This window comes from Rana temporaria, chromosome 5 (assembly GCF_905171775.1).
Source record: "Rana temporaria chromosome 5, aRanTem1.1, whole genome shotgun sequence".
NCBI classification, from domain to species: domain Eukaryota; kingdom Metazoa; phylum Chordata; class Amphibia; order Anura; family Ranidae; genus Rana; species Rana temporaria.
In genome coordinates this window covers 367,241,467-367,263,551 of record NC_053493.1, presented here as the reverse complement: position 1 = coordinate 367,263,551, position 22,085 = coordinate 367,241,467, and the positions used below count along the sequence as shown (strand labels likewise).

The 22,085-nt window shown below is 42.2% G+C and overlaps 1 protein-coding gene across 2 annotated transcripts in view; it reads left to right on the top strand.

Moving 5' to 3' along the window:
• ANKRD46 (ankyrin repeat domain 46) overlaps window positions 1-16,623 on the top strand; it is a 39,331-nt gene extending 22,708 nt beyond the window's left edge. The window contains exons 4-6 of one of the 2 annotated variants that reach the window (XM_040354787.1): window positions 1,577-1,648; window positions 5,753-5,986; window positions 14,634-16,623. In XM_040354787.1, coding sequence (XP_040210721.1) covers window positions 1,577-1,648; window positions 5,753-5,986; window positions 14,634-14,850 — 523 coding nt within the window. In that variant the 3' untranslated portion in view covers window positions 14,851-16,623. The remainder of the gene's footprint in view (window positions 1-1,576; window positions 1,649-5,752; window positions 5,987-14,633) is intronic. The other variant, XM_040354788.1, reaches the window with a different exon arrangement.
• The last annotated feature ends 5,462 nt before the right edge of the window (window positions 16,624-22,085 follow it).

Here is a 22,085-nt window from a genome sequence, read left to right as displayed (position 1 = left end):
CTTCAGAGAGGCACCGCTCAGGTATGAGAATCTGTTGTGCACTCCACAAATCTGGCCTTTATGGAAGAGTGGCAAGAAGAAAGTCATTGTTGAAAGAAAGCCATAAGAAGTCCCATTTTTGCAGTTTGCGAGAAGCCATGTGGGGGACACGGCAAACGTGGAAGAAGGTGCTCTGGTCAGATGAGACTAAAATTTAACTTTTTGACCTAAAAGCAAAACTGTGTGTGGCAACAAACTACCACTGCACATTACACTGAACACACCATCCCCACCGTGAAACATTGTGGTTGGCAGCATCATTTTGTGGGGATGCTTTTCTTCAGCAGGGACAGGGAAGCTGGTCAGAGTTGGTGGGAAGATGGATGGAGCCAAATACAGGGCAATCTTAGAAGAAAACCAGTTGGAGTCTGCAAAAGAGTTGAGACTGGGTCGGAGGTTCACCTTCCAGCAGGACAAAGACCCTAAACATACAACCAGAGCTACAATTGAATGGTTTAGATCAGTGTTTCCCAACTCCAGTCCTCAAGGCGCCCCAACAGGTCATGTTTTCAGGCTTTCCATTATTTTGCACAGGTGATTTGATCAGTTTCACTGCCTTAGTAATTACCACAGCCATTTCATCTGAGAGAAATCCTGAAAACATGACCTGTTGATGTGCCTTGAGGACTGGAGTTGGGAAACACTGGTTTAGATCAAAGCATATCATCTGTTCAAATGGCCCAGTCATAGTGTAGACTTAAATCCAATTGAGAATCTGTGGCAAGACTTGAAAATTGCTGTTCACAGATGCTCTATCAAATCTGACAGCGCTTGAGCTATTTTGCAACGAAGAATGGACAAAAATTATAATCTCTGGATGTGCAAAGCTGGTAGACATATCCCCAAAAAGACTTGTAGCTGTAGATGCAGGAAAGGTGTTTCTACAAATTGACTCGGGTGCTGAATACAAATGCACGCCACACTTTTCACATTTATTTGTAAAAAAGTTGCAAGCCATTTATCATTTTCCTTCCACTTCACAATTATGTGCAACTTTGTGTTAGTCTATTACATAAAATCCATTTTATTTATTACATTTACTTTTTTTTTTTTTTTCAAATATTTTATTTAAACAAGGAAAGGCAGCACCAAATCACTTCAATAGAGTATAGAAATCGTTGCGTCCGTTTACACAACAATAAATACATTCAACCAGTTGATGACAGCAGAAATTACATACATACGTTTTAAGGAATCGGCATGGGTGTAAATATATTAATGTCAAAGAGCACACCAGGTGAATTACTAAAGGGGAGATACTTTGTCTTTTTTTCTTAAAAGAGAGTAAATGGAAAATAAGTGGAGGCGGGGCAAGTTGTGAGACGGGGACGGGAAAGGGGGGAGATGGGATTTTGCAGCAAGGCAGCTAGAGAAAAGAGGTTTAATTGGGAAAAAGTCATGTTCCGAATAGAGCTTTCCCTTCTTCAGAGAGGACAAACCTATCCCATAATCTCCAAGTCTTGGTGTATTTTTCACATTTGTGTTGTGCCGTGTGTATTAAGTCTTCCATCTTATTTATTTCTTCCACTTTATGAAGCGAACAACTGATGGCCGTGGGGTGTGAGAGTTTCCAATTGAGGGGAAAACATGACATGGCAGCATTCAGGAGGTGACGTACAATCGTTTTTTTTGTTTTGTTTTTTTTTTGTAAATTTTTGCCCGAATACCGGTAGTCAAAACGTGTAATAAGAAAAAGATAGAATGGTCAGGAATCTCAGAATCCAGTGAGTTTTTGGATGATCCTCCTGACCTCTTTCCAGATGTGGTCTAGTTTGGGGGCAGCGCTAAAAGATATGAAATAGTGTTCCCCTTCCCTCCCGGTATCTCCAACAGCGATCCCATTCCCTCCTGACCCCACCAGAGGGAGAAAAGAAGGGCGAATGCCCACCAGGGGTTGCCGCATACACAAGTCTGTAGTATTTTTTTTGTCAGGTAAGCATCTGACTACCAGAAGACGTGCCTGAGATCAGCAACCACGAAGCTATATCATCCAAAGAAAAATATATATTCTAGAATGAATACAAATTAGGCAGTTTAGGCAAATATTGGTGCTCGGTTATCTAGAGTGATACAAATATTAAGGCTCTTCAGTGAGTGAGAAATAACACATGCTGCTTTTGGAGAATGAGGGAAGGGTGCAAACTTTAAGCAGTGGTAAAGAGGGGCAATAAGTGCATAATCTTCAACATCAGAAGCGAATGGGCCATTAACCCACCTGCATCAAAAATTAAGGAACAAAGCCCTTCTAGGGTAGAGTCAGGGCGTTTTCAACACCTCCAAGAGTAGCAATGAGGGTATCGGGCTATGGCAGGTTCATACGACAAGGGGATGAGAGTCTCGTAGCGGTGAAGCAATAGGCTGCCATAGTTTTCCCAGAAAGGCATGGCAACCCTTAATGTACAAGTGACAAGAATCCACAAAGTGTTGAAGGGGCACAGATTGTCAAGCAGAAAGACAACAGAATCCCATTATTGGTATTTCAGTCAGGACTTGCATGACCCCTCTGGGTTTGGTGCCCATAGCGCCATCTGACCATCTGTGGCAGAGGCTGAGGGCTGAAGCTGAGGGCTCCACCAAGCGGTTGACGTTCCCAAATGACTGAGTGGGAACTTGGATAGGGTTGGTCTCCAGGAAAGTAAAGAGAGCAGGTAGATCCGGTGGGCCAGATGCAGGATAGGGCTGAGCAGGGCCCGGCAGTGCAAAGTCGCCTTCGAGAGGTCGGGAACAATCTTGATTTCCACCCCATTAATATCAATGGCACCAGATTCCCACACCTTGCAGAGGGTGACCTACTTGTGGGTATTTGGATGCAGTCCGCAAATAACTATTGGTGTCTGTAGATCGTGGCCCTATGAATACGGTCAAATTCTAAGTTTGCAAGGGGTGCATCACCCAGAACTTTGTGCAGGATAGCGACCACCGTGTCTGGCAGCTTCTCCATACCAGTGGATTCAGGGAGACCCTGGAGCCGCAGATTGTTGTAACTGCTCCGGTCTTCCAAGTCCTCCAAGTGTAGTTACAGAGTCATCTCCATGTCCACATGCGATTCTTGTAAAGATTCCTGCACCGCAACCCGTTGTTTCCCCGGAAGACAAACGATCCAATAGAGATTGCATGTCTGATTTGACGGCCTTTAGCTCTTGTCGGTGGGCATCCTACAATTTGCCAATGAGAGCTTCTTTATTGGTCGGGAGGGCCTGGAGAAGCGCCCAGAGCCCGTCATCTGCTCGGAGTGTCATAGGGTGGGGAGAGGAGTCATGTATGTCCAGTCGGAAGGCTGCAGGGGACTCCGAAAATGCATCGGAGGCAGTAGAGTCCAAGGCCTCATGGTGAGAACAGCGTGGCTCTGGCATCTTGATATCGGGAGATGCCGTCTGAGAGCTCTGGAAAAAGCGAGAACAAGCAGAATAAGGCGGAGGGGGTGGGAAAAGACCATGAGCTCACAGGACACGTGTCTCTACTCTGCTCCCCCATGTTTACTTTTTTGGTTGTACCATGACAAAATGTGGAACATTTCTAAGGGTATGAATACTTTTTCAAGGCACTGTATCTAGATCATGAGCTGGTCTATGCCCTGTGTTTTAATTCAGATTGTTTCTCTGGTTCAGAAATTAACGGTATCCTGGTTATTAGTCCCCATGTTGTACATTGCGTGTCATGCCCCCTTATGACTGGTTATCTGATAACTGATGGGAAGGTGGCAGGGGGAGAGGTGCAGAAAGCACAGATCTACAAAATGAATGAAGCGGAGGCAGATCATTTGTACTGCAGGTGCTCGGGTACAGTTTCGTCTCCAGCAAGGAGAACAATGAGCAGCACAGTAGTGATGTCACCAAATGTTCAAATCAACTGAGCACTCGCATGCAGCAGTCGCTTAGATCAGGGTACGACAAATCCTAGGCGCCAGGTCACTATGGCGACCAAAACCACTTCCACCAGCCCAATCGCTGCAATTCCCATTGCCGACACCCCAGACATGCAGCTCCGGGCGCTGGGCAGTGGATCCTTCTCTCCCCCCAGGCTGGTCCTGTGTTCCTGTGTTTTTTCTGGAAGCAGGCAGTAGGCAGGGTGGAAGTCTGATGTCCGGCTGTCAGACCTGATGTGAGTGACATAGTCAGGGGTGGCCAGGCTCCTCTCTCCTTAGGCGGCCTCTATCCTCCCCAATGCCTGAACAGGATCAGAGGATGAACGCCTACACACTGGGGGAGCTGTGTTGGCTCTTCTTCTGCCCGCGGTGCCCAAGTCGCATCACCACCCAACTGGCTACCTACCCTGAAAGTGCAGAAGGTGAAGGGGTAGGCGTTGTGAGGTCAGGCCTCGGCAGAGGGGTGAGGCGGACTGTGTCTTCTATGACTACTCCAGATATATAGCTGGATAGAGAGAGATATATGAATATATAGGGGACCCATGGCTGGGATGTAATATAGAGGGGGAGGGGGAACTAAACCCGACACGTATACAGGTGGGAGGACAGGACGTGTGTGTGTGATATATAATATATGAATGAGAGGTGGAGGGGACCCAGTGTGTATAAAGAGGAAAGGGGATGGATGTATAGAGGGGGGTAGGACTCGCCAGGTCACCATGGCAAACAGAAACCCCATCTCGACGCCTGGGCTTCCGCCGGCACCAGGTGCAAGCAACAACCATTGCCTGATGCCCCTGACATGTAGCTCCGGGCGCAGAGCAGCCGATCCAGCTACAACTTCCAAAAACAAAATGTCAGCTCTGCAGCAGAGCCAAAGTTTCTCTCTTCCTCTCCACACACCAGCACCCCCATGCACCCTCCACCCCCTGCCTCCGTCATGTGGAAAGGCTCTGCCACACTGCCCTCTCCTTCAGCACCAGCCAATCTGTGGGCACTGTGGCCCACCTCTCCTTCCTTCCAGTCCCTGCGTGTGGCGCTGGAGACCAGCAGGAAGGCAAGCAGAGTCCAGCCCAGACAGCATGCCATACACAACAAATCACAATACACAAACACACACATCAAAAACCCCAACAGCCTCAAGTGTCAAATCCCCACACTCAGAGCCCCAAAGGAACACGCTTCCCCCGAAACCACCCAGTAAGAGAGCCGTCCCACCCAGCTGCATGCCCGGCTCCAGTCCCCTCCATATGCAAATTCAAGATCTGTCATTGAAAATAAAGCCTTGTTAGTCAAAAAAAAACTGTCCCCTAACTTTTTTAGCTGTCTGCAAGATTCAAAACAAATTTGTCAAGCCCTGCCTTAGATAATCTCACTCTATATAGATATAAAACTATGAGCCTGTAGGCACAGGGTTAGAGCTGCAATCGGAAAAGCTACCTGCTGATTGCAGTCCTGTAGTTTTAAAACATAAAATTAACCTCTAAATATGTGAAAGTACAATGTTATATTTTTGATTTTTTTTTTTTTTTTTTGGAGAGGTTTCTCTTAACTTCCTGTCCCAAAGAGAAAACAGGACGTGGGGAAATCTTTCCAAAATGAGTGGAATTTCCAGGTAAACGGTGGTCACTGAAACCAGGTGTTGGAAGATTTGACTTCTATCCCTGTCCTAATGATAGCTGTAAAAGTTGGGATTTCCCATTCTGGCTTGGTGACCATGGTCATCCTGGAAGCCCCTAAATGTTTCCGCAAAGGGAGGTTCTAAAATGGTTGTGGGATTTTGTTTTGGTGACATGGTGCTTCTTGGAGTTCTCCTTTTTAATGTACTACTTCTGAATATCTTCCCAGCAATCACCAAGGGGCCACTCCACTTGTCCTGGCCAAACGCAGAGGGGTGAATAAAGAAGTCATCCGCATGTTAGAGTCTCTGGAGGAGCAAGAAGTGAAGGGCTTCAACAGAGGCACTCACTCTAAGATGGAAACCATGCAGACGGCTGAAAGCGAAAGGTATATCCAATGCTCTGAGCTGTTAATGGAAAAGGGACACAGCACTATGTCGGAAGGATCCACAGAGGACGATTGGTACGTTGGGTTCTCTTTATAGTCTTACCTAATTCATCGATGCTTAACCACTCTTCATGCTTGTACACAACATTGCTAATGTGCTAACTTTTCCTTTTCAGTGCCTCATCGCACTACATGGCTGGATGTATTATTGCCTCTAATAGTTAACATTTAGCAAACACGAATTTGATTTGTAAAAAAAAAAAAAAAGATTGTAAGCAAGATGGCATTTTCAGTGCCCAGTTGTACCCCACCCAAAAAAAAAAAACCTGGTAGCTTTTTTTTTTTTTTTTTCTCTCCTGATGTTTGAGGTAGTTGTTTTCTCTCTGCATTCTTTGTATTTCTTTCGTTTTGAACTGTTGCTCCTGCAAGTAAGAGACTTGCTCTCCTAAGGTGACAATGCCAACAGTGTCTGCACCCCTGCAGGTGCAGCATTGTCAACTTAGGAAGCACGGAATGTTAGTTGGCTGTGCGCTAGCTTGTTTGGATGATCAGCGATAATTGCGCAGATTCCAGCTCCTGCACTGCATGCTGGTGACTTGCGAAGCCATAGAGCCATGTGTGGCTAGTTTAAAAAAAAAAAATGGAAATTGTATATAGGCGATACAAGTCACTTTGTTTTTGGAGCAGATCATTAAAGTGGATGTAAACCCGATTTTTTTTTTTTTTTTTTTTTTTTTTTTGATGTCACAATGTACAGTATAGGATTTCCTATCATCTGTGCCCAGTCTTGCCACAAAGAGTTAATCCAGCTATGAGCAATCCTCTTTTATTATTCAGTGAAATAAAACGGACTTACAGAGAGAAACCTTAGTCCGTTCCGCCCCATTGCTGTGAGTGACAGGTTATTTACATATCTCATGCACTAGCCTGGAGACGGGTTTAATTTTTTAATTTATGAAAAAATAAAGGTGAGTGCGCAACCAAAAAAAAAAAAAACAATAACAATTGTAGTGCAAGTGTCCTTATTCCAAATAACGGAATGAACGTGATCCAGATCTAAATAGAATGTCCTTATGGTATCACACCGATGCGGAGGCTTGGTCCTATATCAGATCCGTCGGATCCCCAAGGGGATCAAAAGGGCTCTGCACAGAGCTATCCTCGGCTAGCTCCAGGTAAGTCCTCCCAGTCCACTCTGCTGGAAATCCGGAGACAATGCTTCTGCTTTCTCTGAGAGTGGGATCAGCCTCAGGAGATAGAGAGGAAAAAAAGTGCTTCATAGTGCAGTATTTCGGTAAAAAACTTTATTCCACTCAATGGAAGAAAGGACTGACATCTAAAAAGGCTTCATAAATACAAAGTATCAACTTGGAAGCACAAAAATCAAACCAGCTTCGGCTCAGACTGATCAGCTGGGGGCGTGGTGAAGTCAGCGGCTATTGCTCAACCCGACGCTGCGTTTCTCCCTATTGGGCTTCGACTTGGAAAGGAGGCATAGGCTCCTTGTTACTTTTCTGGATTTTCTCTGGATGTTAGTGATCATAGTAGAATTCAGTGTAAGAAATACATAGGAAAAAATGCATGTTTACAAGGGGAGTGTAGAGGAGGGTTTATGGCTCCTGGAAATGTCTTGTTTGGGGAAACCAAAAACAATTGGACTCGCTTTTTAAACCTTTTTACTTCTCCTTTTTGCATCAATATTGGCCAGCTAGTTGAGTCTACGGTTGCCCATAGATATGTCACTTGAATTATCTGAAATCAGAAAGGCGGAGAGATGGCCATTTCATGTCTATATTCACCTATCACCCCACCAGCATGCAACATTTCTGTTGATATTGCTAGTCGGAATTGATTATTGGAAGAGGTGAACAATTCTAATCCTAACAGTCCTGTATTGTGATCTGGAGTGTTGATAAGCTGGAATTGCATGAATATTTTTCTAACCAACAAAATGGCCTCTTCTGCACCGAGCACACAACCTGGGCATGCACCATCACAAGTAAACCTGACATGAAGGAAATGCAGAACCCATTGCGAATTTTATTTTGAAGATGCTAGTTGTCTGCCTATATTGACCCTGTGGCTTCAATACTTTGAGTTACCAACCTAAAACAAGTGTACACATCAGAAAAGTAAAAAAGAATCACAAGTTCCTATTCACATGCAGAACAAACATACAAATAAGGGCTTAAAATGATTAGGGCAAGGGCAGCCTACATCCATGACAGGTTTCCTTTTGAGGTGAACCTTTTATCAAGCTTTGTGTAGTTCACGATCACCCTGCAGCTTGGACTTGTGCCGTGTTATAACTCTTTTAGCTAAATGGCACCATAAAACATTATTGCCTCTTAATTTTCCACTTTGCGGTGCTTGTAGTGAACATTTCACAAACATGGGCAATGCAAACGAAGCAGACGATGGGAGGGAAAAAATGGCTAAGCTGAGGTTACCTCCAGAAAAAGAGCATGTTAAAATGATTGCAAGATCCAGAGATATCAGTAATGAAAGATATGTACAGATCTCAACCTTTCTTCCACACTTTGAGCTTAGCCCTTCCTTCCAAGGGTGCCTCTTGGTCCTCTAACTGGATAGGTAGGTTCACTATTTAGTAGGAAGGCTTGGGAGTCAGTCTGGTGAAGCTAAGCTTGAATTTACAGAAAATGTTTAAGCAAAACTAATCTCTCTTAATCAACATTTTCATACCGTTCAGAAAAGTAAATACTAGAACGCCTCAAAGAATTCATTCTATAGGTAAGCATCCAGAACCAACTGACGACAACCAGAGCTACCAATTATGATTTCAAGAGCCTCAGCTACCTATTGGTGATGTTTAGAATATGAGGTGAAGAAGGTACCATGTGTCGTTCAGAAGTAGACAGAATGAATTTTATTGTGACTCCAACACATCCAGATTTTATGATACATGGTCGTTCTGTCTTGGGAGAAATTAAAGTAGCTCTGAAGCCTAAACATTTTTTTGCCTTAATGCATTTATGGTAAAAAAAATGTTTTGGTAATAGTTTAAGTGATTTCTCATGAAAATAAAGCATGGATGGATGGGAAGTTTCCTGTGAATATTAAAATGAATTAGGGCTGCAACTAACGATTATTTTCATAATCGATTAGTTGGCCGATTTATTGTTTAGATTAATCACATAATAACCTTACAAAAAAAACTATTTGTTGTTGGGCAGATTACAAAACACAAATTGCCGCAAAAACACATTACATGCTTTTCTGCAGCTTCTCCATTGAAGTATATTAAATAAAAAATTGCACCGTTTTGCGTTAAGTCCTCACCCTTTCCAAATACGCAGCAGCTGAAAAAAAATCATGGATGTGAACGTGTCCCATAGGAAAACATGTAAATGAACTGTACTATGTTTCTGAAAAGAGCACCAAAAAAACAGAGGCGTGAACCCAGGCCTGAGATGTTTAGAAACATAATGGGGTTAAAAAAACAAAAATAAGTACAATAAGCGCAGATAATTGCTACTGTTAGGGGTTCATTTATTTACTGTGGGACAGTGAAAGTAATATTTACAGTAGCGATTTTTTATTTTTTTTGTACTATAAAGGGCTAATTTTAGTTTTTTTTAACCCCATTATGTTACTGGGCGATTAATCGATTATGAAAATTGTAATCGATTAATTTCATAATTGATTAGTTGTCGATTAATCGATTAGTTGTTTCGGCCCTAAAATGAATTAATAAGCGTTTTCAGTTTGTGTTGCTCAGATAGTGTAGTTCAACTTTTTAAGATTTGGATACAACTTGCACAGCCTGCATCTCTAAATGTTTTTTTTTTTTTTTGTTTTTTTTTTAAAGGAAGGTGACCTTAGTCTATTGCTAATATAAAAGTCCACCTTCTAAACCGGAAAGACCAGTCTAGGCTGGTGTTTCATAGTGATAGTGACCTTTGATTTTACCTCTCTTGGGCTAATGTGTAACCCTCTTCCCAAACCTTGTGGATGAGTTCAAGTTAATCATATATTTCAGTTTATTATCAATCCAAGAGGGTATGCATTTTATGTGTGTGTGTAAACTCTAACATTACATTTTTTTTTGTTTGCTCCCTGTTAGCTAGAGCATTGCAAACTTTTTTTTTTATTAGTAGATCTGTTTGAAAAGTGCAAAAAAAAACTTTTCTTTCATGCAGAAATCATGTGAGCTGATGACTTCCTGTACTCTGCCTCTGGACTGTTATCAGTTAGCATCCTTCCCTGCTATCTTCATGGACTACAAAACACCTCCCCTGTTATGCAGGAGAGGGAGGTGTGATACAGTTCTATCACACCCCCTGTCCTTCAGTGACAACGCTTCTCAGTATGGTTGTCACCCCAGGACAGGAAGTGTGTAAATGGCAGAATTACCAGGTAATAATAAAGGAAAGGGATTTGAAAATAAAGCAAATGCAGCCACCACGTTTAAGGATGGGTAAGCTACAATACTAAACATTTTTGTTTTTAGATGCACTTAGTAATATATATATATATATATATATATATATATATATATATATATATATATATATATATATATATATATATATATATATATATATATATATATATATATATATATATATATATATATTTTTTATATATATATATATAAATTTGTTATTGTTTGCACTGCTGGTAGGCTAAAGTGCCACTATTTGATCACAATGCGGCTTACTAAGAGTGCATGCATGTGAACAGACTTCATCAAATTTCACCAGTAGATGGTGCTGCAACTAAATTATGTGGACAGGGGAATATCAGTTTTTGCTAGACACACTAGTAATTCCACTCAAATGCTGAATCAAAACTTGGATATATGGGAAGAATTCCATTCAGGACCCCTTTGCTGATAATACTCGTTTGTATATTGGATGTATGCACTATTATTATTTTTGTCTTATATAAACCTTGTATTATTTCTGTACTGGTGTGCTTCTATATACTTATGCGTAATGTTATATGCTGGTTGCAGTAGTTCTTCGGTTCACATGCTGCAGAAATATCAAGAAGCACAGCATCTTTTATCATACTACTATGGAAACAGTATGAATCTCTGGGTTATATGAATAATACATGGCAGTCAATGTGAGAAGTATGAATCAATGCCCCTTTGAAAAAAAGGGAAGAACCTCAATACTCTACAAAAATGTGCTACAGAAGAAAGAAAAAAAATTATATATATATATATATATATATATATATATATATATATATATATATATATATATATATATATATATATATATATATATATATATATATAAATTTTACAGCCATGTAGACTAAAAAAACATCATCCTATTAGTTTGTATGCAGTCAATGATCATGCCTTTAGTAGGGTGACAGTGTTCACTGTCCTGCTTTAGTGACACGCGTGTTGCAACGTTCTGTAATCCTGCCCAGCCAGCGCACACCTTCTGCTGCTCGGCAAAAGAGCTGTGCTACCAGCCATTCAGGGGCTGCAGTAACATATCACCCGGCCCAGCCCTTACCTTCACAGTACAAGACCAAGAAGTGGCAGTTATGTTATCGAAAAAAACATATTTAAAAAATGATTTTTATTTGTTTTAATCTCGTTTTATAGGTATAAATAAGATATTATGTATAATAAGACCCCAAAAACAAATGCAGTAAAGGAAATGCAAACCTATCAAAGGAACATTGACCTATCCAAACCTGCACATATAGGTAAAGAATATAATAACAAGCATCAGAAACAACAAACCCATATTTGTATGACATAGGAAATCAACCATCGTTCCATAGTTCGATCAAGAACATACAGATGACCGAAACACAGATCATAAAAGTAGGGGAAAAGACTGATACAAAACAAAAATTCCCAGCTCATTTTACCGACCAACCTGCAACCAACCGAATTATCCTGTCTAACAGTATGCATTAAAAACAGGGGTTCAGTTTGCATACATTTGTAAATACAGTGGAACCTTGGATTACGAGCATAATCCGTTCCAGGAGAATCCTCGTAATCCAAAGTACTCTCATATCAAAGCGAGTTTCCTCATTGAAGTCAATTTGTTCCGCATTGACTTCAATGGCATGCAGAGAGCCTCGGAAACGGCCGGAAAGGCCCGAGGACAGTTCGGCTGACCTCGGAAAGACTCCGTTCACAAGCCTTTTCGAGGTCAGCTGAACTGTCCTCTAGCCTCTCTGTGAATTTCCGAACGGCGACGATCGGCGCCAGAGCCCGCCCCCCCACCTCAGGCCAAAAGCGGTGCTGCACACTGCAAACAGGAGTTTTAGAAATACAGTACTCGTATTGCCAAATGCTCGTTACTCGCAATACAAGGTTCCACTGTACTGCGTAAGATACAGACTCCTGTCAAGGCAGCTCTTTTGTGAGCCTCCACAGTGGAAGCACATGCATTATTATGGATAGGGAAATGCATGTAATCCACTGTGGAGTCTCTCACAATTTAGAGGACTACAGAAAATACTGGGGTGCCTTGACGGGGCTCTGTAGCTTACTGATGTATTTGTGAATGTGTGCAAACAAAACTCCTGTCTTTAATGCATATTGTTAGGATAATTCAGTTGATTGCAGGCAGGTTGGTAAGTTGAGCTGGAAATTTTGCAGGTGTTTCCCTTCCATGTGCTCCTTGCTGGAAAGGTCCAGTTATAGGTGAGGTAAAAAACTGATCCCTATAACAATATATTGCAGGTAGGACATTGATAAATGATTGTGTGAAACAGAGCACCTCTGAAACCCAGAACAGCAATAGTGTAATAAAAATAATAAGTTCAGAAATGGCAAAAGAGGAGACAGATAACAGAAAAAGTGAGGGTGGGTAAAAATAAAACAATTTAAAATGGTGAAGGGAGAGGGCAATAAGTACCTACATAAAACAGAAGGGCAACAGGAACAGTTTAGAGGATCCCAGAATAACTCGGGAGACTAAACCACGGTAGTGGTAAATGTGTCGACAATAGATGAGTACTGGAAATTATTCCAGACACTCCATATAAGATTATGAGAATCAGATTTGTCTTTATCCCAAGCTATCAGATTTTGCATATATTCAATGTGATTCATTTCACAAGCCTAGGCTAAGGTTGGTGGGTCAGATTGGCGCCAGCATCTGGCAATAACCGATCGAGCCGCTGTTAGGAAATGTCTAATCAGACTTTTTTTAATCTGTTTGTAGGAGCCTGGCACCAGAGAAAGGACAGTAAGCTGGGGCTGGTTGGGGTACTCATCGCCCACCAGATCAGCAAACATTTGCAATATCTTGTCCCAAAAAAGGGATGATACGCAGGGAGGATAGCTCCACTTTTCTGAACAGATCAATAAAGTGCTGAACCCCCCCTCCCCAAAAACCATTGCACAGAACAGGCAAGTATAAAATGTTTGTTATTTAACCACTTTCCGCCCGGTCAATAGCAAATTGACGTCCGGGAAGTGGTTCTGTTATCCTGACTGGACGTCTCTTGACGTCCAGCAGGATAACGTGCATCACGGCGATCGCGGTGTGTCAGTTTGACACGCCGCATCTCCGATCGTGATAAGCCTCTGTCAGAGGCTTCTTACCACGTGATCAGCTGTGACCAATCACAGCTGATCATCGCATGAACCATCTAAGCCAGTAAACGACATTTCTCGGTTCAAACTGACAAGGAGAGCCGATCGGCAGCTCTCCCTGTCGGGGGGGGGGGGGGTCTGTGCTGATAATCGGCACATTGGAGGGGGCTGTGCTGATAATCAATGTACCAATCACCTGCCCACCAGTGCCTCCATAATAAAGTATGCCACTGCCCACCACATTGCCAATCACTGCCCAGCAGTAACACCGACCAGTACCTCATCAGTGCTGCATATCGGTACCGCCTATCGGTGCCCATGAATTCTACACATAAGTGCCACCTCATCAGTGCCCGTCGGTGAAGGGGAAAACAAAATTTTATGACAAACTAAAAGCAAAAAATAAAAACCGCAGAGGTAATCAAATACCACCGAAAGAAAGCTCTATTTGTGGAAAGAAAGTGATACAAATTTAGTTTGGGTACAGTGTTGCATGACTGTGCAATTGTCATTCAAAGTGTGACCGCGCTGAAAGCTGAAAATTGTCCTGGGCAGGAAGTGGCGTAAGTGCATGGTGTTGAAGTGGTTAAAATGAAGAAAAAAAAATACCTTTTTAATGTCACTTTAAGTTGGCCATTCACTGATAGCTTTTATTGTTCAGCCTGCAAAAAAAATGAACAGATTCCTTCATTCACACTGTACAGCGCAGATGCTACGGCTATTGTTTTTTGATGGCTGGCTGTCAAAATACCCAAACGGTTGTTGCATCTGATTGGATGTGGCCACTTTTCTGCCAACATTTTTTGTTGGGAATGTCAGGTGGGAGGCAACCCACTGAGCAAATTTAACAAAGGAAATTGTCTGAAGTCTACATTGTATAGCTAGCTTTAATCTTTTGGGGGGTCACAAAACGCACTTGATTTAATTCATCAGCATCTTTCTCTCTCTGTGTAACATGCCATAGCAGCAAATGAAATTCAGACTTTTTCACCCAGTGTCATTTTCCAGCAGAGGTTTGAATATGATTGGCAAAGGATGAAAAAGTTCTAGTTCCCTCGCTCTGCACCTCCACTTTCCCTGCTTTGGCTGACAATGCTTTTTCCTGCATGTGATGTGTTGTGTACATATATTGAATATTTTGCTGTGTGTTTTCTGACTTGTCTGTTTCTTTTTTAGCGCTATGGAAAGCCATTCCCTCCTGAATCCAAACCTGCAGCAGGGGGAAGGAGTCCTATCCAGCTTTCGCACCACTTGGCAGGAATTTGTGGAGGATCTGGGATTCTGGAGGGTGCTCCTCCTCCTCATTGTCATTGCTCTGCTTTCTCTCGGCATAGCTTACTATGTCAGTGGAGTACTGCCATTCGTGGAGAATCAGCCTGAACTCGTCCATTAGAGCAGTGATGCTTCCCACCTTTTCATCCTTTTCTAGCACTGGCTGGATTTTGGCCACTGCTCTCCTAGATCGGACTTGTCTTAATCACCCTTTCTTCGTTAACTGTTTAGAAGGACTCCAGGAAGCTTCTTGTTAAAGGTTATTGAAGAGATAGACTTCCTTTTGGATTTTGAACAAAGAATCTAGAGTAACGGATTTGTTCCATATCATGGTGGCTTGGCAACATCGGGAAAACCAACTTGTTGGTTGACTCGTCAAGTGGCCCGAAGGTTTCCAGTGTAAAAGGTCATTTGTGTTTTCACAAACATTTCATTCCTTCTCCAGAAGTGTTAAAACTGATATTCGGTTATATATTGTTTTGTGTGTCAATAATGGTTTTGTTTAGTTATTATCTCTTTTAATCAATCTTGTGATATCTTTGTTAACATGTCTTCAGTACAAACCTGAGAAAGCATTATAGGCTCAGTCTACCCCAGCTGATAATACCCTTCAAGAGGGTAGCAGGAGAGATAAAAGTAAACTTGGCACTAGGGTCGTGTTCACATGGTGGCTCAGAGGGCAGTTGACGGATGCCTGGGAGGTGATATTTCCCCTCCACACTGCTTCCTTTAACATTGAAAATGCAGCACCTATTACTGGTATTTGGTGGCGGTACTTCTTACCGAAAATTAGAGGGTTTCATTTTTGCCACGGCATGTGTACAGCCCTGAGCAGACGCATGTTTTCTCGAGGGAGCTAAAAAAAAAAAAAAAAACGTGGCTCAACCTCCTGTTTTTGCCACCGCCCTTGCTGTCTTTGTGAATGGGGCCAAAGTTAAAAGAAGAAAGAAAAAAAAATGTGTTTCTCTTTGTCTATAAATATAAATATATATATTGACATGGAAGCAGCCATATTTGTTTATGTATGCAGACGCTGCTTTTTTCTTAATAACTTTGCTTCTTGGCTCAGCACACTCTATAAGAATGCAGTCATTAAAGTATGTCTAGACCTTGGGACAAAGGTTTTATATATTGCAACTTACCAATCCCTAAATGTGGTGGCTGCATTTTTTTTCTCTGCGCTTATTTTCTGTTTGTGTATTTTTTTTTTTCTGCAAGTACAGAAAAATACCAATTGAGCTCTTGAGTCCTTGTAACTTCCTGTGAACTGAACTGAAATCTCAAATAATAGTATGAGCTTTCTTGGCTACCTTCTGTGAACTACAGTTCCCTCTCCTCTATATAATGGAGATAAGATGCTTATAGCTCAAATCAGGAGAGCAGTCTAGTGTGACCACACTGCTCCTTCATAGATACAGTTCAAGGAATCTGTGTTGTCATCCAATGCAAGAAGTATGTTACTGGCATGATCAGCAGGTGAAAATAAAGGAACAAAATAATATATATATATATATATATATATATATATACACATATGTATATCTCCACTAGAGGGAGGATTTACAAATTTGTGTACACAAATTATAATACAGGACGGCAAACATTATAGCATAATAAATTTGCTTTTAGATACATTTTACAGTAATAACGCAAAATGCTTTCCTAGAACTGTCAGGGCGCTCCTAGGATTTCAAACCTGGTGTAGCAGTTGCATGGGGGCAACACTCTCCCACCACCGGATCTTCAATTTATTTCATATTATAAAGAACATAAAATGAAAACCATAGTGAAGGATCCTGTTGTAGCAGGAGTCAGACTAAAACAGAATCTTGGCGATCTTGCTGTTTTTGGCATATCCATGACATATGAGAATAAAAAACCCTGTTGGTCTGAACTTTTTTTTACTAATCAAGCCAAGTGTAAGATAAATCACAACTGTATTGAAAAAATATCCAAAGCCTTGTTCTCTCTAAATGAAGCTTGTTGATCAAACACTGGGATCTCCAAACTTTTTAAACAAAGTGCCGGTTTACGGTTCTTCAGCCTTTAGGAGGGGTTGGAGTATGGCCAGTGGGTGTAGAAATGTCCTGGCAATAGTGGGGGGTAAACCATGCCCCATCTTTAGTATTTGGGGGAGGAATAGTGCCCCATCATTGGTGTCAGTGGGAGAAATGGTTCCCCATCAGAGCCAGTGGGAAGAATAGTGCCCCATTGTTCGTGTCAGTGGGAGGAATAGTGCCCCATTGTTCGTGTCAGTGGGAGGAATAGTGCCCCATTGTTCGTGTCAGTGGGAGGAATAGTGCCCCATTGTTCGTGTCAGTGGGAGGAATAGTGCCGCATTGTTCATGTCAGTGGGAGGAATAGTGCCCCTAAGGGCCAGATAAAGGCAGGCAAAGAGCTGCAGTTTGGAGACCCCTAAACTTGCATATAGGACCATATTGGAGATCTGGTGCTGTGTAGGTACGAAGGTCTGGGACTGGACAGGAGGGTAAAGAAGAGTAACATAATGATGGGCTGCTTTAGTTAATGTGTAATAGCAGCCTAGGAGTATGGAGGGTTTCCTTGCTTTAGTACTTAACTGCATTAGAGACCATTCAAGTCATCAGTCTGACTGTGCTGCCCAATAGGCCTGTCAAAATCTCAGGACTGGTTGGATGAAAATACAAATCCTTTCACATGTAAAACAGCACTCATATATGTATTTATTTAGAAGTTTGCCTGGTAATCTGGGTTGCTAAGATATGGAGATGGTCCCTGAAATCTAAGGTCTGGTCTGCCACCGTTGCCGGTCTTTTCAGGTTTGCAACTACTGTGATTACCCATTGGGAAGTGAAGACCCAGGGGTCCAAGTTCAGAAACTGAAGTCTATTTACTAAAGTGTAACTTAGGTTTGCATAGGTGGAAATTGATTAGAACATCTGTCGGGTTTTATTGTTGTCTGTGCCCCCGATGGGAAGATTCACCCTTTCTATTTGTCTGTCTGGTTTACCATTATCCTTGAAAGTAAAAGTAAACAAAAATCTAAAAATTTGGGTTGTCCCCAGAGCAGTAATAGTGGGGAAGTCTTCCAATGGGGACACTAGTTCTGGTGACAAGGGGGCCCTAAGGGGGTTCCCTTAATTTACAAAGATTTCCTGTTCTGGCTATAAGACAGGAAAATCTGGTAAATCTCCCAAATAGGCGGGAAAAAAAAAAAAAAGATTTTCTTAATTTATCCTGTTCTATAGAGAAGTCCACTAACCACTCCAGCTACCATTCAATAAAGCTGTATGTTTCCTTACGTTGGGCTTTTTCGTCCTGGAGAATCTCTATGTCTTCTTTCAGGATGTCTTCCCTCTCTCTCATGCACTTCAGCTTTTCTGCCATGGTTTTTATGTCGCACATCTTTTATTTAATCAATTTCTCTTCCCAAATTCTCTCTCTCCTTTTTTTCTACCTCTATACGACACAGTCAATAGAGAGGACAACAAAACCCATTTAAAGTGGAGGTTCACCCAAAAAATAAATTTTTAACATTAGATTGAGGCTATTTAAGGGGAGCAGAAATGGGTATTTTTTTTAAAAATCAATGCCGTACTTGCCGTTTTCGAGATAGATGTTCTCCCGCCGCTTCCGAGTTTCCGAAAGTAGCCGAACGTCGGTGCGCAGGCGCCGTATAGAGCCGTACCGAAGTTCGGCTTCTTTCGGCAACTGGTGACGCGCTGTATGCGACCGTTGGAAGGCTGTCAATCAAATAGGAACGCCCAAACCCGAAGATCATACCCGGAAGCGGCGGGAGAACATCTATCTCGAAAACGGTAAGTACGGCATTGATTAAAAAAAAAATACCCGTTTCTGCTCCCCTAATTAGCCTCAATCTAATGTTAAAAAAAAAAATTCGGGTGAACTCCCGCTTTAATCCATGGTGACTAGAGTACCACCAGATAAATATAAATATATTTTTTTTTTTTTTCCATTTTTTACTTTTATTTTATAAAACATTTTTAACTTTTATTTAAATTTTTTTTTTTTGTTTTTGTTTAAACATACATAAAACATTTATCTGTATCTTCACCAATACAGGCTTATTTTTACTTGCTGGGTACATTCGCGTTCTCCGTCTAACAGGTTATAGTACACATGCAGGCAAAACAATCTGCCGTCCAGGGGGCGCGCTCCACTTTGGAAGACTTTTCCCGGGCGGCGCTCTCCTCACCTGGGTTCACATTCACGGTAGTTGGAGGCTCCCGGGGGGCGCTCTCGTCATTTAAAGGCATTTCTTGGGCGGCGCTCTCCTCACCTGGATTCACATTCTTATTTGTTGGAGGCTCCGGGGGGCACTCTTGTCATTGGATGACATTTTGTCTCCTTCTCTGAGGTGAGATGAAGTTCCGTTAGACTAAGCGCCAATAGCGGAGGAAGAGGAATCACTCCGTGGCGCCAGGGAGGGCGGGACTTGATTCAGATAAAAAATATTTTTTTTTTTAATCACCACACACGTCAGGGTAACCTGTGAGGCTATCTTCCCGCCACACGAACCGTTCACCCATACTTTTACGTGTTCGCTCTCCTATGTTGGAATTCTCCATGATATAAATGAATTACTGCAAATTGGAAACTCTGAAGAAACCCCAAGAGAAAAAAAAAATCATTAGGAGATCTAAATCATTAACATTTTCCAAAAATGGAAATGTTATTTTGGGTTGGCTGATACTTATTTCCTTGTTTTATGTCGTCTGATAATAAGGTCACAGTGCAGCGTATTAAAAATACAACCTTACGCAAGTTGTAAAATGAATGTCGCAAGATAATACAACTTGTATAGTGTCCCTTAGAACAGGTAGACTTTTTTAAAATTTTGTGATCCTTCCACCATTCCGCAGTTCTGAATGAGCGCAAGAAAATACCAATAATACAACATTGCAGATCGGTAGTGCGTCCGGACCCCATCCCAGCTACCTGCTGATTCTACAACACAAATTCATTTTTTGATGAAGCCTAATAGCCAATCAGATTTCACTATACTGTTTTCTGTAAAATGGGACCTTAGGTAAGGGTCTGGCTGAATTAGGATTGTGGGCCAGATTCTCAGAAGAGATACGCCGTCGTATCTCTGAGTCCGGCCGGTCGTATCTATGCGCCTGATTCTTAGAATCAGTTACGCATAGATATCTATTGGATCCGACAGGCGTAAGTCTCTTACGCCGTCGGATCGTAACTGCATATTTACGCTGGCCCCTAGGGGCGTGTACGCTAATTTACGTGTCAAAATATGTAAATCAGCTAGATACGCGAATTCACGAACGTACGCCCGGCCGACGCAGTACAGTTACGCCGTTTACGTTAGGCTTTTCCCGGCGTATAGTTACCCCTGCTATATGGTGGTGTAAGTGCGGCGTACCAATGTTAAGTATGGCCGTCGTTCCCGCGTCGAAATTTGAAAAAGTTACGTCATTTGCGTAAGTCGTCCGTGAATGGGGCTGGACGTCATTTACGTTCACGTCGAAACCAATGACGTCCTTGCGGCATACTTTGGAGCAATGCACACTGGGAAATTCCACGGACGGCGCACGTGCCGTTCGGGAAAAACGTCAATCACGTCGGGTCAAGCCTGATTTACATAACACACGCCCACCTCTTCACTTCTACAATTTGAATTAGGCGGGCTTGCGCCAGCCTATTTACGCTACGCCGCCGCAACTTTTTTTTGAGAATACGCCACTTGCCTGTAAAAGTTGCGAAGGCGTAACGTAAATGGGATACGTTACGCCCGCACAAAGTTACGCCATTCTACGTGAATCTACCCCTATGTGTGTATATATAAAGCCCTTTCCACAGTTTTACAGCCCATATAGGAGAACTGTTTTTGTATAGAAAATTTCAGCAGTATTTATTTATGTGTTGTTTTTAGTTATTATATATTGTAACTATAAACCTTATGTATGAAAAATACGTTTGCTTTCTAGGTGTTTGCATTTTCTTTTTGTTTTCTAGCTGCAAATGTTAAATTTTCAGTTATGTTACTACGTGTTTCTGTAAAAAATTAAGAATATATAAAGGTGTTGAATCCTTCCGTTGTGATCTCAAGTCAGTTAACCTCCGCATATGACTATTACATTTTAATTTTCCCAAACTGGGCAGTTTTAACCACTTGCCCACTGGGCACTTACCCCCTTCCTAACCGGACCAATTTTCAGCTTTCGGTGCTCTCACATTTTAAATGACAATTACTCAGTCATGTAAAACATATTACATTTTTGCCCTTTTTTCACACAAATAGAGCGTTCTTTTGGTAATATTTAACTACTTCAGCCCTGTAAAGTTTTACCCCCTTAATTGGTTCCCGACCGGCTCCTGTGCATAAACGTTGGCAGAATGGCATGGCTGGGAAAAGTTATGTATATTTACGTCACTTTGAAATTCCCACTGCGCGGGAGTGTGCGCCCCTGCCTCATACTCTGTGCCCGTGGGACCCGTGCACTCTGTTTGCCAGTGTCCCGCGATCGGGTCGCAGAGCAGGGATGTGTCACTCGTAGCCACCTAGTGGTTAACCCCTTTTCTGCCATTGTCATTTTCACAGTAATCGGTGCATTTTTATAGCACTGCTCGCTGTAAAAATGACAATGGTCCCAAAAATGTGACATGTTTTTTTTTTTTTTTTTTACCAAAAATATGTAGAAGAATACAGGTCGGCCTAAACTGGAAAATTGTATTTTTTTATAGATTTTTTGGGGGATATTTATTATAGCAAAAAGTATTTGGTTTATAGCGCAAAAAATAAAAACCACAGAGGTGATCAAATACCACCAAAAGAAAGCTCTATTTGTGGGGAAAAAAGGACGTCAATTTTGTTTGGGAGCAACTTCGCACTACTGCGCAATTGTCGTGACATGTCCCAGAAGATCGCCTGTCCACTCCTAGAGCTCAGCATGACTCGCGCAGTGCGTGTGCCTGGCCGTGAAGCCGAAAGCTGTCACGGCCGGGTGCCCGCAGTGTGAATGAATACGCCGGCGGAGAGGGGGGGAGAGGAGCGACACTCCAGGCGGCCGCATCGCTGGACTGTGGTGCAGGTAAGCGTCTGTTTATTGAATGTCAGCAGCTACACTTTTTGTAGCTGCTGACTTACAAACATAAAAAGGCTGGAACTCCGCTTTAAGTGCTGAAGACATTTGGGTTTCCAAGAGAGCCAGACAACTATCGTTTTTATAAGGCATTGACAGCATCCTATATTTCCCATAATGCAGTTTGCCTGTAAAGCCAGGCTCTTGTGAAGTAGATCAGGGGTGTCAAACTCAATTTCATCGTGGGCCGCATCAGCATTATGATTGCACTCAAAAGGGCCGGTTGTATCTGGAAGACTAAGGGGCAGATCCTCAA